General features: G+C 38.3%; 1 protein-coding gene across 1 annotated transcript in view; it reads right to left on the minus strand.

Annotated features, from left to right (window-relative positions):
- The window catches only part of LOC120883240 (multidrug resistance-associated protein 4-like), a 114,067-nt gene that overhangs the window by 37,737 nt on the left and 56,287 nt on the right, over positions 1–20,043 (minus strand). The window contains exons 15-19 of the mRNA XM_040267269.1: positions 19,297–19,467; positions 18,425–18,565; positions 17,592–17,629; positions 17,143–17,228; positions 7,784–7,927 (exon numbers count right to left, since the gene is read on the minus strand). Of these exons, the coding sequence (XP_040123203.1) occupies positions 7,784–7,927; positions 17,143–17,228; positions 17,592–17,629; positions 18,425–18,565; positions 19,297–19,467 (580 nt within the window). The remainder of the gene's footprint in view (positions 1–7,783; positions 7,928–17,142; positions 17,229–17,591; positions 17,630–18,424; positions 18,566–19,296; positions 19,468–20,043) is intronic.

Genomic DNA, 20,043 nt, shown 5'->3' on the forward strand with positions numbered 1-20,043 from the left:
TGCCATTATATATCCTAAATAGTAAGTTATGACATTTACATGGTTAGTTTACTAATGCTAATTGGGCAGTATTTATAGGAGAGTTGTATTTATTCTGTTGCATTTGTTATGCCTTTAACAGCTTTAGAAATATAATCTACAGCTTATAAGAACCAATCAGGAATCTCATTTTTATACCAGATTGGTTTAACCATATTTTGCATAAAAGGAAGTTTTGAAGTATCAGATTGCCCATGTGTTAGAAATGCAGAAAGACTGCCCGGATTTAACCAGACAGAACAAAACACAGAATGTTTCTAAAAACATCCTGTAATAAAATTTGAAGACTCGACAATCTAAAACTGCCTGAGGTCAACTTTAATTTTCACTTGTGAAATTTGTCATTTTTCATAATTTTTGAAAAAGCTGAATACATAGGCACTCTACATTTTAACCAGTTATAACCATTTTAAAAAATATAGTAAGTTCCTGCTACTCTTAAAAAGTACATCCATTTCCCTGGAATAATTCCAACGTTCATTTTAAATAGAACTTATAACTTTATAAAATTTCCAGCTGTCTATTACACAATAGACCTGTAAGAAACTTTTGCCTTATCCTTTTCAAGCAATAAGTAAACCAGATGTTTGGTGCTTATATGCAAAATCAAGCTCTCCCTATGAAACCAAATTAAAATGAACCCATGAGTGAAGCAAAGCCCTGATGAAAACAAAAACAAAGACAAAACAAGCAAAGAAAAAACATGCTATGGGTTTTTTGTGGCTTATGGGTCTTAGTCATTTGTTCACTTTTCCTTGCATCTGGGAAATCACACACATCATTTTCCATTCCCAATTGTTTTATCAAATTTATCATATTAATTTGGATTTTATAGAAGAAAAAGACTAAAAAAATCCATAACATTTTATCAGGTCACTTAATCAAAAAATCAGTTAATGCCACCTATTTGCTATGCATTTCTTTAAATGCTTTAAGTTCAGTTCAGTTGCTCAGTCATGTCCGACTCTTTGTGACCCCGTGAATTGCAGCACTTTTACATGTATTAATTCTCCTCATTCTCGCACACAAAAACATTGTGAATATTATTGTACTATTATCACTCTTCTACAGAAAGAGCTGAGGTTAAACTTGACAAAGGTCTGTCTCTTGGTGCCTGCGATGGGATTCACATTCATAAGATCAGTTCAGTCCAGTCGCTCAGTCGTGTCTGACTCTTTGAGACCCCATGAATTGCAGCACACCAGGCCTCCCTGTCCATCACCAACTCCACGAATTTACCCAAATTCACGTCCATCGAGTCGGTGATGCCATCCAGCCATCTTATCCTCTGTCGTCCCCTTCTCTTCCTGCCCCCAGTCCTTCCCAGCATCAAGGTATTTTCCAACGAGTCAACTCTTTGCATGAGGTGGCCAGAATATTGGAGTTTCAGCTTCAACATCAGTCCTTCCAATGAACACCCAGGACTGATCTCCTTCAGAATGGACTGGTTGGATCTCCCTGCAGTCCAAGGGACTCTCAACAGTCTTCTCCAACACCACAGTTCAAAAGCATCGATTCTTTGGTGCTCAGCTTTCTTCACAGTCCAACTCTCACATCCATACATGACTACTGGAAAAATCATAGCCTTGACTAGACGGACCTTTGTTGGCCAAGTAATGTCTCTGCTTTTGAATATGCTATCTAGGTTGGTCATAACTTTCCTTCCAAGGAGTAAGCGTCTTTTCATTTCATGGTGGCAATCACCATCTACAGTGATTTGGGAGCCCCCAGAAATAAAGTCTGACACTTTCCCCATCTATTTCCCATGAAGTGATGGGACCAGATGCTATGATCTTCGTTTTCTGAATGTTGAGCTTTAAGCCAACTTTTTCACTCTCCTCTTTCACTTTCATAGAGACTCTTTAGTTCTTCATCACTTTCTGCCCTAAGGGTGGTGTCATCTGCATATCTGAGGTTATTGATATTTCTTCTGGCAATCTTGATTCCAGCTTGTGCTTCTTCCAGCCCAGCGTTTCTCATGATGTACTCTGCATATAAGTTAAATAAGCAGGGTGACAACATACAGCCTCTACGTACTCCTTTTCCTATTTGGAACGAGTCTGTTGTTCCATGTCCAGTTCTAACTGTTTGCTTCCTGACCTGCATACAGGTTTCTCAGGAGACAGGTCAGGTGGTCTGGTATTCCCATCTCTTTCAGAATTTTCCAGTTTATATTGATTCACACAGTCAACGGCTTTGGCATAGTCAATAAAGCAGAAATAGATGTTTTTCTGGAACTCTCTTCCTTTTTCGATGATCCAGCAGATGTTGACCATTTGATCTCTGGTTCCTATGCCTTTTCTAAAATCAGCTTGAACATCAGGAAGTTCACGGTTCACGTATTGCTGAAGCCTGGCTTGGAGAATTTTGAGCATTACTTTACTAGCGTGTGAGATGAGTGCAATTGTGTGGTAGTTGAGCATTCTTTGGCATTGCCTTTCTTTGGGATTGGAATGAAAACTGCCCTTTTCCAGTCCTTTGGCCACTGCTGAGTTTTCCTAATTTGCTGGCATATTGAGTACAGCACTTTCACAGCATTCTCTTTCAGGATTTGAAATAGCTCAACTGGAATTCCATCACCTCCACTACCTTTGTTTGTAGTGATGCTTTCTGAGGCCCACTTGACTTCACATTCCAGGATGTCTGGCTCTAGGTGAGTGATCACACCATTGTGGTTATCTTGGTCGTAAAGATCTTTTTTGTACAGTTCTTGTGTGTATTCTTGCCACCTCTTCTTAATATCTTCTGCTTCTGTTAGGTCCATACCATTTCTGTCCTTTACTGAGACCATCTTTGCATGAAATATTCCCTTGGTATCTCTAATTTTCTCGAAGAGATCTCTAGTCTTTCCCATTCTGTTCTTTTCCTCTATTTCTTTGCACTGATCACTGAGGAAGGCTTTCTTATATCTCCTTGCTATTCTTTGGAACACTGCATTCAAATGGGAATCTTTCCTTTTCTCCTTTGCTTTTCTCTTCTCTTCCTTTCACAGCTGTTTGTAAGGCCTCCTGAGACAACCATTTTGCTTCTTTGCATTTCTTTTCCATGGGGATGGTCTTGATCCCTGTTTCCTGTACAATGTCACGAACCTCTGTCCACAGTTCATCAGGCACTCCATCAGATCTAGTCCCTCAAATCTATTTCTCACTTCCACTGTATAATCATAAGGGATTTGATTTAGGTCATACCTGAATGGTCTAGTGGTTTTCCCTACTTTCTTTAAGTCTGAATTTGGCAATAAGGAGTTCATGATCTGAGCCACAGTCAGCTCCCAGTCTTGTTTTTGCTGACTGTATAGAATTTCTCCAGCTTTGGCTGCAAAGAATATAATCAATCTGATTTTGGTGTTGACCATCTGATGATATCCATGTGTTATTGGACGAGGGTGTTTGCTATGACCAGTGTGTTCTCTTGGCAAAACTCAGACACGGGGTAGCGCCTCTCGGCCGCCGACCCTGATTTCCCACATTCAGAAGAGCTGAATCCAATGTCTGTTTTCTTTACCAAGGGTCACATGGATCCCACATGACATAGTGGTTCAAAACCACTATTGAAAAATAAAGAAAAACCTTTCAATTTAGTCTGGGTAAAGTCTAGAATCATTTTAATTTGCTGGTTAATTTTCAAACTTTAAATTTCACAACTCTTTAATAGAATTTAATAATATGGATCTCATTCCAGTGTGACAGTCTAATTCAAAAGGAGCCTTTCTCTCTCTCTCTCACACACACATACACATACTACTCTGAATCAGTGCTGCTTAAGATAACTGTACTTCTGTCAAAAGGATCTTGACTGTGCCAGTGAAGTGACTGGCACAGCTATTACAAAGCTCTGTCCTAGAAGAACTGAGACATTGGAACATCTTCACCTTCATCCCAACTCCATGTCCATTAATATATTTTAAATATATACTGATGACAATCAATGTTTCCTCTCTTATCTGACATCAAATTTTAAAAAATGGACAAAACAATTAAGGGAAGAGAAAAGATGAGGTATGTTTTAAAAATACTCCATGTTTATCCAAAATCTATAAGGTACTCATTTTAGTATCTAAGACTTCAAACCTTAATCTCATCTAGAAAGCAGTCATTGGATACAGCAAGAACCAAGAGAAGACATACCTGAAAACTAGGCCAATTAAGCATGAAACTCCTATAGTTGCTTTGTGAAGGGAGATGGGAGTGGTTGGAAAATTTGACACCAAAAGGAATGAAACCTCCTTCAGTTTTTAGAATTTCCCATTGTATGAGTGAATTCTACTCACCTGGTCTAAAACATTGGACAATTTGTTAATAAAACCAGCTGATCTTGTAGGATAAACCACTAATTGTCTAGGTTACACAGGTGCTGCCTTTTATACCTTTTATTAATCTGGCTATTTGTGTCACAAGTGTTTAATCTTAAATCAAGGAAAAAACAGTTTTCTAGTAACACTGATGACTCATCATTTTGAAATATGTATTTATTTTCCTTCCATTCACAGGGCTATGTCAAGACTAACATTTAAAAATCAGCATTCCTCCCTTTTACCTCTTAAGGACCTGTAGTTTATAAAGTAAAAGAATTAGGTATCAAATATTTGATCCTCCTAAGATTCATTTTCAATGCACATTAAATCCCAGGGAAATGTATTAGGTGTTTGGCAGTTTTGTCTCCTTTATTGACAGAGAGCAGAACTTCAGCAATTTTATTTCTTTGACTGACAGGAAGCAGAATTTGGAAGCTTGACTGACAGACAACAGAACTTTATGGTTCCATGAAACAGCTTCCAGTGAACTAATATATGTGGTTTTCTCTTCATGACATCACATACCAGAAACAAAGTCCACCACCCTAAATTATGTATTACAAATTCTACTTTTGAAAACAAGATAGGAAAGAGTTCAATTTAATCTACCACTAAATGAGTGGGTAATTGATTGACCCAAACCTTTTGGGCAAACTAGGCTTATCTTTGTGGTAGTTATTTGGGCTTGAATTTTCTTGAAGGAATGAAGTCCTGCTAATAGATATAGGAGGGGGAAGCAAGATAAACATTAGCATGCTGGCTGTTCTAAGATCAGTGAACTTGAAGATTTAAACTTGGTCCCAAATTCTTGAATAATAAATTAATTCATGTCTAGAGAAGCCTATAGGTCTTGAACATGAAGAACCTGGCTAACTGTGGTCATGAGACCTCAGAGGCTGAGATAATACAAATTCAGTTCTTTTTAATGCTCCCAACTTTACAAGTGTAGTTTTCACATTAACAGGCAAGGTGGAGCAACTTCACAGCCATAATAGCAAGGGCTCCTCCAGTCACTTCCTTGTTCTAACTTCCTAATACGATGATATGTGTGTTGGCCACTGCATTTTACCATCCTGTGCTCCTCACAGTGCCTGGACCAAACAACATGCAGTGAATAAATCTACACAAGACGCTGCCCTCAACATTCTTATTTAATCCTCACGACAGTCTTGTAAAACAGAAAGAGCAGCATCTTCATTTCACAGGAGATGAAGTTCCCAGACACCATGTCATCATTGTCACTAAGGCTCATTAGACACTGACCATGTGCTAAGCACTGTGAATGTAATAGCTAACTTGGCACAGTGATAAAGAATATGACTGCCAGTGCAAGAGATGCAAAAGATGCGGGTTTGATCCCTGGGTCAGGAAGATGCCCTGGAGTCAGAAATGGCAACCCACTCCAGTATTCTTGCCTAGAAAATTCCATGGACAGAGGAGCCTGGTGGGCTATAGTCCACGGGGTCACAAAGAATTGCACATGACCAAGTGACTGAGCACAAGAACAATGCCCGCAACATTAAGATCAGTTAAATATGAATAGAATCTTCATTTTACAGATAAGAAAACCAACAAATAGAGAATTTAAGTAACAAACACATACGGATTAACATAACTATAAATAGTTATTACTATTAGTAACTTGCACCACTAGTGAACCCAGGCAGTTGGCTCCAGAGTCCATACTTTTAAACCACGGCAGACAAATCCTACCTTGAGATTTGTCTGCCCAATAGTGTCCACCTGCTTTGGCCTACATTCCTGTGGCTAGTTGATGACTAGGCCAAGGCTACTTCTGTCTGACCTCTAGCCCACCTCCCGTAACAGGTCCTGCTTATTACTTGCATAAGCAAAGCCACCCTGGGCCTCACAAAAAATCTAACCAACTAGATAAAATGGGCATGTACACTGATGAACTAACTCCTCAAAGAAACCCAGTATGGAGGCTACCTTCCAAAATAGGATAGGTGAAAGACACAGGGTGGAAAGATCAACCACTGGGAAACCTCCAGGGACATGCATATTGAGAAACTTACTACTGAGCATCCACCTGCTATGTACCACAAAGCCTCTTCTTACACGTCACCAAGTAAGGAAGTAAGTAAGTGTTAGTCACCCAGTCGTGCCCAACTCTTTGCGACCCCATGGACTGCAGCCCACCAGACTCTTCTGTCCATGAGATTTTCCAGGCAAGGATACTGGAGTGGGCTGCCACATGTCACCAAAGTCCACTGTAAAACTATAGGGTTAATTTCATTGAAGAGGATATTTACATTTCATCAATCTTATAATTAATTTATCATTACCATTTTAGGTAAACCTCAAAGTGTCAGCTTATGCCAGAAGCTCTGTGATTCCAGAAATGGATGGGAAATGAAAGAAAGAAACACACAGCTTGTCTCATGGAGAGAAATTCCATAAGAAGGTCCTTCCTAAATAATAACAGCTTGTGGGCTGTGCTTAGTCGCTCAGCCCTGTCTGCCTCTTTGCAACCCCATGGACTTCAGCCCACTAGGCTCCTCTGCCCATGGGGATTTCTCAGGCAAGAATACTGAAGTGTGTTGCCATGCCCTCCCCCAGGGGATCTTCCCAACTCAGGGATCGAACCCAGGTCTCCCACGGGGCAGGTGGATTCTTTATCATCTGAGCCACCAGGGAAGCTTAGCACCATGTAACACAGCCAACAGTTTTTTTTTTTTTTAATTTTTTAATTAGAGGAAAATTGCTTTACAATGTTGTATTGGTTTCTGACATACAACAATGTGAGTTAGCCATAATTATACATATACCCCCTTCCTCTGGAGCCTCCCTCCCTCTCCCCATTACACCCCTCTAGGTTATCACAAAGTGCCTGGCTGGGCTCCTTGTGTTTCATATCAACTTCTCACCTGCTGTCTATTTTACACATGATAGTGTATGTACGTCTGTGCTACTTTCCTTCCCCTCCTGTGCCCAGAAGTCCATTTTCTACATGTGAGTCTCCACTCCTTTCCTGCAAATAGGTTCATCAGTACCATCTTTCTAGATTCCATGTATATGCATTAATATACAATATTTGTTTTTATCCATCTTTCTTACTTCACTCTGTATAACAGGCTATAGGTTCATCCACCTCACTACCACTAACTCAAGTAGTCAACAACATTGAAACACATTTCCGTCAAATGTATGGTGTTTTGTATGCCAGGCCACAAATGGGTTCCTAAATTATTCTGCAAAGTGAACATTTATTTTTCCACAAACACAAATTGGAATAAAAGCTTATATGCTTCTACATTCAGATTTTCTCTGGTAGAAGGAAAAATATCAGCTTTTTATAGAAAATGGATCAACACAGGACAGTGATTTTCTTCCAAGTATCTGCTCCATTTTCAAACATAAGCTATAATAAGGCACCAAATGGGTTTGTTAACAACCATTTTTACAGAGACAACTTGGTGTCTGACTTACCCATTGAGTTTTTATCGAAGAACAATACCAGAGATCTCAAAATGGACTCTACCATTTTGTTGTGCAAAATTTGTGAAGACTGAACAAGAATGTAGAATAACAGAGATCTTGCGATGCCAAAAAGGATGGTAAATACATTTAAACCTGAAATAAAGAAACATCACTCAGCACAAGATCTCTGTTTTTTCTTCAATGATCCTAAAGCAGAGAAAACACTTTATAAGTGCGTTATATATTTTATTCTATAATTTATGTATAAATTCATATATAATATAGAATAAATTTATACATATAACACACTCTATGAGTTTAATACAATCACAAATATATTTATAAAGAATATAAAAATCACTGTTTCTCATTAAATAGAAACCACATGGGGAAAACATCAGGTGTAAGATACAATTTCAGGCTTTCCTAATTCAATTACAAGGTCTAATAAAACTGAGAAGAAAGAAAATGATAAAATGCAGTCATCTTTTTTTCTCTGAATATTAAATCTTACTAATTATAGCATGTCCCACAATTTAAAAGTGAGGTATGTTTTGGTACCAAACAAAAGTTGGCTTTAAGGCAATAAATAGTAGACTGAATAATGCAGAAAATGAATATGTGATATGAAAGATTGATCACTGGAAATCACCCAATCAGGACAGCAGACCGAAACACAAATGTTAAAAAAAAGCAATATAAGAGACCTGTTTGATAATATAAAGCATGCCAATCTAGTAATAGAAATTCCTGAAGGAGAAGAAAGAGGATAAAAGGATTAAAATGTATTTGAAGAAACCACAGCAGAAAACTTTCCAAATACAAAGAAGGAAACATATTTTAGTACAAGAGCAGAGGGTCCCAAGTGAGATGAGTCTGAAAAGACCTAAACAAAGACATATATAATTAAAATGGCAAAAGTTAAAGAGAAGATTCAAAGGCAGCAAGAGAAAAACAAAAGTTAATTACAAAGGAATCCCACCCTCACCCCCAGCCCACCCTGGGCCAAGGCTATTAGTTGTTATTTCTACAGAAATGTTGCAGGTAAGAAGGGAATGGCAAGATATATTCAAAGTCCTAAAAGGGAAAAAAATCTGCATCCTAGCAAACTCTATCCAGCAAGATGAGCACTTAGAAGGAGAGATAAAAGTTCTCAGACAAGCAAACACCAAAACAATACCAAACTGTCCTAAAGGATATACTAAAAGTGAAAATGAAAGTCCCTCAGTCTTGTCCAACTATTTGTGACTCTGTGGACTACAGTCCACGGAATTCTTCAGGCCAGAATACTGGCGTGGGTAGCGTTTCCCTTCTCCAGGGATCTTCCCAACCTAGGGACTGAACCTAGGTCTCCCACATGGCAGGCAGATTCTTTACCAACTGAGTTATCAGGGAAGACCCCCCCCACACCCTACCATATATTATAAGGTCTTCTCTAAATAGAAAAGAAGCAAGAATCCATGGGAAAGAGAATATCATAGTTGGACAGTAAATCACTTAAATAAGCCAATACACAGATTAAACATTTTTTTCTGTGAAATCGATGATAACCACAATGAACAGCGAAAGGATAAACATTAAGATGTATAAGAGACACATCAAAATCATAAAATGGGACAGGAGAGTAATAAAATGCAGATATTTTTTCAGAATGTGTTCAAGCCTATATGTTGTTAAATCATGTTTGACTCTTGTGAACCTATGGATTACAGCCCACCAGGCTCCTCTATCCATGGGAATTTCCAGGCAAGAATACTGGAGTAGATTGCCATTTCCTTCTCCAGGGGATCTTTCGCAACCCTAGAAGCCTTGTCTCCTGCATTGGCAGGTGGATTCTTTACCATTGAGTCACCAGGGAAGCCCTAAGCTTATATGACTACCAGTTTAATGCAAGCAGATATAGGAAGAAGTTTACATAATTGAAAAAGAGGGCAACCATAAATCAAAAACATACAATAGATTCACAAAGCCAAAAAGAAGAGAGTGGAAGCATAACACAAAAGAAAATCATCAAAACTAAAAAAGAAAAAACAAAAGAAAAGGAACAAAGAAGAAATAAAAATCAACAGGAAAACAAAGTTGAAGATGGTGATAAATATATACATATAAAAATTACCTTAAATATCAAAGAACTAAACACACAAAAGACACAAAGTGGCATACTGAATAAAAATAATAAGAGCATACAATATGCTGCTTATACCTGCTTCAGGGCGAAGGACACATAGATTGAAAGTGAGGGGATAGACACAGACATTTCATGAAATAACAAGAAAGCGGAGGCAACAATACTCATATCAAACAAAATAGACTTTAAAACAAAGATTATACAGAAAATATAGAAGGACACTAGATAATGATGACAAGATCAATATAGGAAGATAGTGCACTTGTCAACATGTATCCACCTAATATAGGAGCATCCAAATACATAGAACAAATGCTGACAGACATAAAGGGAGAAATTGATGGGGATACGATAATAGTAGGAGACTTTAACACCCCACTCACATCAATTGACAAATCTTCTAGATAGAAAATCAAGCAACAGAGATCTTAAATGAAACAATAGAAAAATCAGAGTTACTAGATATTTCCAGAACATTATATCCAAATAAACCCCAACATACTCATTCTTTTCAAGTGCAGATGGACCATTCTCTAGGATGGACCCATACTATAGCACAAAACAAGCCTCAACAAATTTAAGAGGACAGAAATTATTTCAAGCATCTTTTCTGACCACAATTGCATGAAACTAGAAATCAACCACAGGAAAATAAGGAAAGAAGGATTACATGGAAACTAAACAACATGCTGGATTTTCCAGGTGATGCAGTGATAAAGAATCCGCCTACTGATGCAAGAGATATGGGTTCAATCCTTGGGTCACAAACATTTCCTGGAGTAGGAAATAGCAACCCACTCCAGTATTCTTGACTGGAAAATCTCATGGACTGAGTAGCTTGGTGGGCTATAGTCCATGGGGTCACAAAGAGTCAACACAGCTGAGCAATTGAGTGCACACACACACAAAACATGCTACTAAGGAAAAAAATAAAATGGATCAATGATTAAATCAAGGAGGAAATTTAAAAAGACAAATGACAATAAAAACAGCCATAGAAAATCTATAGAGTGCAGGAAAAGCAGTTCTTAGAGGGAAGTTCATAGTAACACAGGTCTTCTTCAAGAAACAAGAAAAACCCCAAATAAACGACCTAACCTACCACCTAAAAGAATTAGAAAAAGAAGAACAAAACCTAAAATCAGCAAAAGGATAGACATAATAAATATCAGAGAGGAAATAAATATTTTAAAAATAGAAAAATATCAATAAAACCAAGAGCTGGTTCTCTGAAAGGGTAAACAAAATTGACAAGCCTCTGATTAGGCTTACCAAGAATAAAAGGAGAGAACCCAAATAAACAAAATAATAAATGAAAGAGGATAAGTAACAACTGATTCTACATATACACAAATAAACCATGAACTGTATTTACTAACAAACTGGACAACCTATGAGAAATGGACAAGCTTCTAGACACATGGTGCTGCTGCTACTGCTGCTAAGTCGCTTCAGTCATGTCTGACTCTGTGAGACCCCATAGATGGCAGCCCACCAGGCTCCTCTGTCCGTGGGATTCTCCAGGCAAGAATACTGGAGTAGGTTGCCATTTCCTTCTCTATTCTACAGCACACCAAAACTGAACCAAGAAGACATAAATAATTAAACAGACTGATCACTAGAAATGAAATAGAATCTGTAATTGAAAAAAAAAAAAAATCCCTACACACAAAAGTCCAGGACCAGATAGCTTCACAGGTGAACTTTACCCAACAAAAAAGGAAGAGCTTATACCAATCCTTCTCAAATTCTTCTAAAAGATTGAAGCAAAAGGAATACTCCCAAAGACATTCCATAAAGCCACCATCATCCTGATACCAAAACCAGATAAAGATACTACCAAAAATGAAAATCAGAGGACAATATCCTTGATGAATATAGATGCAAAAATTCTGAACAAAATATTAGCAAACTGAATCCAACAACACATAAAAAAATCATGCACTATGATCAAGTTGGATTTATCCCAGGGTTACAAGTATGGTTTAACATATACAAATCAATTGATATGATCCATCATATCAACGAAAGAAAACAGCCACATGATCATCTTAATAAATACAGAAAAAGCATTTGATTAAATTCATGATTTTAAAAAAGAAACTCTTATGAAAGTAAGAACAGAGAAAATAAATATCAACAAGATGAAAACTATTTATGACAAAGTGAAAGTATAAGTCTTTCATTCATGTCCAACTCTGCAACTTCATGGACTGTATGCAGACTGCTAGCCTCCTCTGTCCATGGATTTTTCCAGGCAAGAATACTGGAGTGAGTAGCTATTCCCTTCTCCAGGGAATCTTCCCAACCCAGGGATCATGCATTGCAGGCAGATTCTTTACCATCTGAGCCACCAGGGAAGCCCATTTATGACAAAGTACACGGCCAATATAATACTCAGTGGTGAAAAGCCGAAAGTCTTCCTGTTAAAATTTGGAGAAAGACAAGGACGCCTACTCTCACTACTTCTATGCAACATAGTACTGGAAGTCCTAGCTATAGTCATAAAACAAGAAAAAGAAATCAAAGTTATCCACATTTGAAAGGAAGAGGTAAAACTGTCCCTATATGCAGATAATAATACATATACAAAACTGTAAAAAACTCCACACAAAAATGAATAGAACTGGTAAATGAATTCAGCAAGATTGACACACTGAACCAAGTTATTTTTTTTAAAACTCATAATGAAACATTATAAAAGGAATGTAAAAACAAATCAAAATTATATCAAAAAACTTAACATACCCAGGAATAAACATGACCAAGGAGGTGAAATATTTATATGCTTAAAACTATAAAACATTAAAAGAGGAAACCGAACTTGATGCAAAGAAATGGAAAGATATCCCATGCTCTTGGATTGGAAGAATTAATATTGTTAAAATGGCCATACTACACAAAGCACTCTACAGATTTAACGAGATCCTGATCAAATTACCTATGAAATTTTTCATGAAACTATAACAAAACACAGCTAACATTTATGTGGAACCACAAGAAACCTAGAATTGCCAAAGCAATCCTGAGGAAAAAGAACAAAGCAGGAGTCATAGCCCTCTCAGACATCAGATGAGAGTACAAAGTTATAGTGATCAAAATGGTGTGGTTTTGGCGCAAAAATAGACTACAAATAAATGGAACAGAGAGCCAAGAAATAAATACATATACCTTTAACACCTGTTAAAGTTAATCTTCAACAGAAGAGGCAAGACTATACAATGTATATTATAAAATACAGTATCTTCAGTAAGTAGTTTTGGGAAAGTTGGACAGCTGTATGTAAACCACTGAAGTTAGAATAACTCTCACACCATACACAAAAATAAACTCCAAATGGCTTAAAGCCTTAAATATGACATGACATCATAAAACTTCTAGAAGAGGACACAGGTAAAACTTTCTCTCACATAAATTGCACCAAAAAATTCCTAGGTCAGTCTCCCAAGGTGATAAGAAATAAAAGCAAAATAAACAAATGGGACCTAATCAAACTTACAAGCTTCCACACAGCAAAGGAAACTATAAACAAAATGGAAAGATAACCTACAGACTGAGAGAAAATCTTTGAAAATAATGTTATTGACAAAGGCTTAATTTTCAAAATCTAAAAAAAGCTTATACAATTCAATGACAAAAAAAATGCAAACAACCTGCTCAAAAAATGGACAGGTGACTTAAATAGATGTTTTTCCAAAGAAGACATACACAGATATATGCCAACAAGTATATATAAAGATACTTATCATTGCTAGTTATGAAATGAAAAGCAAAACTATAATAAGGTACCACTTAACACCAGTCATAATGACCATCATTGAAAAATACAAATAACAGATGCTAAAGAGGGCGTGGAGAAAAGAGAACCCATGTACACTGTTGGTAGGAATGTAAATTGAGGCGAACAGTGTGGCAAGTAGTGCAGGGTCCTCAAAAAACTAAAAATAAAGTTGCCATCAGTTCAGTTCAGTTCAGTTCAGTTGCTCAGTCGTGTCCGACTCTTTGCAACCCCATGGTCTGTAGCACACCAGGCCTCCCTGTCCATCACCAACCCCCAGAGTTGACTCAAACTCATGTCCATTGAGTCAGTGATACCATCCAACCATCTGATCCTCTGTCATCCCTGTCTCTTCCCGTCATCAATCGTTCCCAGCATCAGGGTCTTTTCAAATGAGTCAGTTCTTCGCATCAGGTGGCCCAAGTATTGGAGTGTCAGCTTCAGCATCAGTCCTGCCAATGAGTATTCAGGACTGATCTCCTTTAGGATGGACTGGTAGGATCTCCTTGCAGTCTAAAGGACTCTCAAGAGTCTTCTCCAACACCACAGTTCAAAAGCATCAATTTCTTTGGTGCTCAGCTTTCTCTATAGTCCAACTCTCACATCCATACATGACTACTGGAAAGTCCATAGCTTTGACTAGATGCACCTTTGAAGTAATGTCTCTGCTTTTTAATATGCTGTCTAGGTTGGTCATAACTTTCTTCCAAGGAGCAAGCATCTTTTAATTTCATGGCTACAGGCAACATCTGCAGTGATTTTGAAGCCAAAGGAAAAAAAAAAGCAGTCTGTCACTGTTTCCACTGTTTCCCCATCTACTTACCATGAAGTGATGGGACCAGATGCCATAATCTTAGTTTTCTGAATGTTGAGTTTTATGCCAACTTTTCCATTCTCCTCTTTCACTTTCATCAAGAGATTCTTTAGTTCTTTGCTTTCTGCCATAAGGGTGTTGTCCTCTACATACCTGAGGTTATTGATATTTCTCTCAGCAATTTTGATTCTAGCTGTGCTTCATCCAGCACAGCATTTCTCATGATGTGCTCTGCATATAACTTAAATAAGGAGGGTGACAATATACAGCCTTGATTTACTCCTTTCCTGAACTGGAATCAGTCTGTTGTTTCATGCCCAGTTCTAACGGTTGCTTCCTGATCTGCATACAGCTTTCTTAGGAGGCAGGTCAGGTGGTCTGGTATTCCCAACTCTTTAAGAGTTTTCTACAGTTTGTTGTGATCCACGCAGTCAACAGCTTTGGCATAGTCAATAAAGTAGAAGTAGATGTTTTTTTCTGCAACTGTTTTGCTTCTTCAATGATCCGATGGATGTTTGCAATCTGATTTCTGGTTCCATTGCCTTTTCTAAATCCAGCTTGGACAACTGGAAGTTCATGGTTAATGTGCTGTTGAAGCCTTGCTTGGAGAATTTTGAGCATTACTTTTCTAGCATGTGAGATGACTGCAACTGTGCAACAGTTCAAGCATTCTTTGACACTGCCTTTCTTTGGGATTGGAATGAAAATGGACATTTTCCAGTCCTGTGGCCACTGCTGAGTTTTCCACATTTACTGACATAGTGGGTGCAGCACTTTCACAGCATCAACTTTTAGGATTTGTCATAGCTCAACTGGAATTCCATCACCTCCACTAGCTTTGTTCATAGTGATGCTTCCTAAGGCCCACTTGCCTTTGCATTCCAGGATGTCTGGCTCTAGGTGAGTGATCACACCATTGTGATTATCTGGGTCATGAAGATCTTTTTTGTACAGTTCTTCTGTGTATTCTTGCCACCTCTTCTTCATATCTTCTGCTTCTGTTAGGTCCAGACCATTTCTGTCCTTTATCGAGCCCATCTTTGTATGAAATGTTCCCTTGGTATCTAATTTTCCTGAAGAGATCTCTAGTCTTTCCCATTCTATTGTTTTCCTCTATGTCTTTGCATTGATCACTGAGGAAGGCTTTCTCACCTCTCTTTGCTATTCTTTGGAAGTCTGCATTCAGATTGGTGTATCTTTCTTTTTCTCCTTTGCCTTTCACTTCCTTTCTTTTCTTAGCTATTTGTAGGGCCTCCTCAGACAACCATTTTGCTTTTTTGCATTTCTTTTTCTTTTGTATGCTTTTGATCACCACCTCCTATACAATGTTACAACGCTCTCTCCATAGTTCTTCAGGCATTCTGTCTATCAGATCTAATCCCTTGAATCTATTTCTCACTTCTGCTATATAATTGCAAGGGATTTGATTTAAGTCATACCTGAATGGTCTAGTGGTTTTCCCTATTTTCATTTTAAGTCTGAATATGGCAATACGGGGTTCATGATCTGAGCCACAGTCAGCTCCCAGTCTTATTTTTGCTGACTGTATAGAACTTCTCCATCTTTGGCTGAAAAGAATACAATCAATCTGATTTTGGTATTGACCATCTGGTGATGACCATGTATAAAGTTGCCATATGATCCTGCAATCCCACTCCTGGGCATATATCTAAAGAAAACTAATTTGAAAAGATACATGCACCCTGTGTTCACTGCATTACTATTTATAGTAGGCAAGACATAGAAACAATCTAAGTGTCCATCAACAGATAAATGGATAAAGAAGATGTGGTACACACACACATATATATATATAATGTGATAATGAAAGTAAACACACACACACACACATATATAATGGGATACTGAAAGTATACACACACACACGGACATATAATGGAATACTGAAAGTATACACACACACACGGATATATAATGGAATACTGATCAGCCATAAAAGGAATGAAATAATGCAGCATGAAATTTGCAGCAACAGGAATGGGCCTAGAGATTATCATGCTAAGTGAAGTAAATCAGAAAGAGAAAGACAAACATCATGTCACTTACATGTAGAATCTAAAATATGATACAAATAAACTTATCTACAAAACAGAAACAGACTCACAGACAGAACAGACCTGTGGTTGCCAAAGAGAAGGAGGGTGAGGGAGGGGTGGACTGGGAGTCTGGGGTGAGCAGATGCAAACTATTATACATAGAATGGATAAACAACAAGATCCTACTGCATAGCACAGGGAATGATAGTCAATATTCTGTAATAAACCATAATGTTATACAACATGAAAAAGAATATATATACACATACATATATATTCATATATATCATATATACATATATATTCTATATATATGAAACTGAATCACTTTGCTGTACAGTAGAAATCAACATAACTATACTAAATCAAGTATACATCAATAAAATAAATTTTTTAAAAAGTCTTCATTCAATCTCTTTCTTCTAGTCGATTTTAAAAATAAATCATTCCAATTAATTCACAGAGTAAATGCAACTCAGACTTAATATGTTAAGACATTACTGAATTACTCCTGGAAGCCCTAGTTGCTCACACAGGCTCACTGAAAGCATTTCACACTCTTGTATAATAGAGCAGAAGATTCAACTTTACCTGAATAAACTACTAAGTACCAGTTCAGATTGTTCATCCCAGTTTCATTTCCTTGTCTACTAACATTGACAGGGTGTTCATCCGCCCTAAGGAATAGGGAAGAGAAAAAAATGCAATAGACAGAATTAGATAAAGACCAAAAAAAAAAAAAAAAGTTAGCCTCAATTTAGGAGACACGTTTTATGCTAGAAAATGATTTCCAGCTCACAGGGCCTGGTGTCCCTCTACCTTATAAAAATCCAACTTGAATCATGAGTTTCAGTTTTCAAAACTGTCTGCAAGGAAGCTGCTGAGGGTCAGACATGGGGAGAGACCATGGGAGAGTCATATTCCACCAACAGGAACTTTTTCTTCAGGGAAACTACATGAGGGTCAGCCCTCCTGACTCTGTGGGAAAGGGGGCTTCCTGTAGACTTTTAGCACTTTGGGTCAGACCAGGAATCACTCACCAGTCTAAAAGCCACCAATCCTGCAGGACGTAGGCAACCTGGAGCAGGAAACAACAGTCACTCACACACTGACGTCACTGAGCCTCACACCCCGCTCACCAGGCTGGGGACAGAAAGGCTCCAGAACACGGAGATGGTCCTTCCAGATCAGGTCTGCCCAATCCCCTCACCCCAGATGACGACAGGTCAGAGGAGGGCATGCTACAGTTTAGTATCTCTAAAAGACATTGTTCTTTCCTAGAGGCTCTCTGTCATGTACACACAACACCAGTAAAGCTCACTTATTTAGCTCCCCACAAAAAATGCTTTTCAATGCAAATCCAGATGGACTGCAAATACAGTAATAATAGTGTAAATGTTGGAGTTTTTTCAAATGAAAGAAACTTAACAGGTACGGTGATGATTAGTTTTCTATGTCAGCTTGGCCAGGCCAGTCTCCAATGATTCAAACACCGGTCCAGACATTGCCATGAAGGTATTTTGTGAATGTGGTTCACATCCATCATGAGAATGGAAGTAGAAGAGATCACCCTCAACACTGTGGTGGTCTCATCCAGTCAGTCAAAAGCCTGAAGAGCAAAACCTGAAGCTTCTTGGAGGAGGAAGAAATTCTTCCTCAAGAGAGCAGGGTAGCTCCTGCCTGAGGTTCCAGCCTTCAGGCCTGCCTTCCTGATTTCACATTCACCCAGCTAGATCCCACAACTGCATGAGCCAATTCTTTGAGATAAATCTCTTCATATACATATTAAGAATAATGATAACATAAATAAAGTATAAATAATATGTAAATACTAAACTGAGGGCACACACCAAAAAAATGTCTCCTTATTTACCTGAGCTGTGATGTTTATTAGAATAAGGACAATGATGATAAACCAGTAAGCACCGGCTGTGAAGTAATTCTTGTAGGTCTTACAACCAACTTGTCCCTTTGAGTGGTCCTCCAGGGGTAGTTTAACCAGTATATCCTCAGTCTGTAAGGGGAAAAATGGCAGTGAGAGATAAAACATTAAGTAATTGATCCCTGAATATCAAAAGTTCAACAGTAACTTTCATTGCAAAAAGGGAACACACACAAAACTCATATGCTGGCAGGAGTGAAAGACAGTCTGTCTTCTAAAGAGAAGGGTGTGGAAATACCTAGACAAACCACATATGCACTTATGCTTGGACCCAGCCATCCCACTCCTAGGAATCCATTAGAAATAAGAAAACGCCACCTGCATGAGGCTATTCACAGTTGGGTAGCTTTGCTTAAAGTCAATCACGACTCTCAATACAAGCACACCATACCCAATTCAAGTATAAATGCAGAATCTTGTTCAAAATAATACACAAAATGATATGGAACTAGTGTTTAGCTCTTAATCTTTTACTTTGTCACTCAATGATAGAAACATAAAACATAACTGAGCCTCTAAATACTAGCCAAATACAGTAAACTGAGCTCGCACAGCAAATTGGAGTAAGGGGAATCTGGGTAGCAGGGGGCAGCTCGTGATCAAAATCTATGTGGTTCCTGAATTTCAGAGTGATTCCTGAGTGTGAATTGTGAGCAACTAATCTGAACCCTTATCAGAATCATCCAGGCTCGTGGGTTTGGATGTCAAGGAAGAACTGTGTATGTATAACCGGAGCAGACTGAAGGCTCACGAGGACACCAAGAGCAGACAGACTCAGGTATGTTTCAGGATGAGAAACTCACATCATGGTCCTCTGGGGCCGCATCTTTCACTGACACTGTGGAGGACTCTTGAGGCTGGTCTAGAGACTTGGAAGATGGTTCAGACTCCTCAGTCTTCTTTAAAAGGGAGCCAGAATCTATTCCGGATTTCAGGAGGAACTCAACGTAAGGCCCCTTTTGTACCATCTCACCCTAAAATTAAAAAAAAAAAAAAGATTGAAAGGCATGTATTTGCATTTGGTAATACTAATCTAATATAAATGGTAATCAAGAGAAGTAAATGGATCTTAAGTTATGAGTTTTGTAAGAAAGTGATCATTAGGTCTGAAATTCTGGTGGACAAACATAGTTCAGTTCAGCTTGATACAGAACTGAGCATTGTGTTCTCTGCCAAACCCTGTGTTAGGTGCTGGGGGATATGAAAGAAATGTGTGCTCATGTGTTAAAGATGGAGACCATTAACATAAGAAATGGCAGGTCACTCCAGTATTCTTGCCCAGAAAATCCCATGGACAGAGGAGCTGGGTGGGCTACAGTCCATGGGGTTGCAAAGCATCAGACATGACTGAGCAACTAAGCAACAACATGTTTGAGAAATCTGAGCCCTGCATTCCTAGGGGAGTGGAGAATCTGCACATGGAACTACTTCTAGGGAGGCAGAGGTTCTGCATTTTAATCATCTTTCCCAGAGTAGAAGTTCACTTGATAAGTGAGGGATCTGGCCACAGGCCTGTGGGATCTTGATAAGTGAGGGATCTGGCCACAGGC

The sequence above is a fragment of the Oryx dammah genome, unplaced genomic scaffold, assembly GCF_014754425.2.
Source record: "Oryx dammah isolate SB20612 unplaced genomic scaffold, SCBI_Odam_1.1 HiC_scaffold_24, whole genome shotgun sequence".
Taxonomy (NCBI): Eukaryota; Metazoa; Chordata; class Mammalia; order Artiodactyla; family Bovidae; genus Oryx; species Oryx dammah.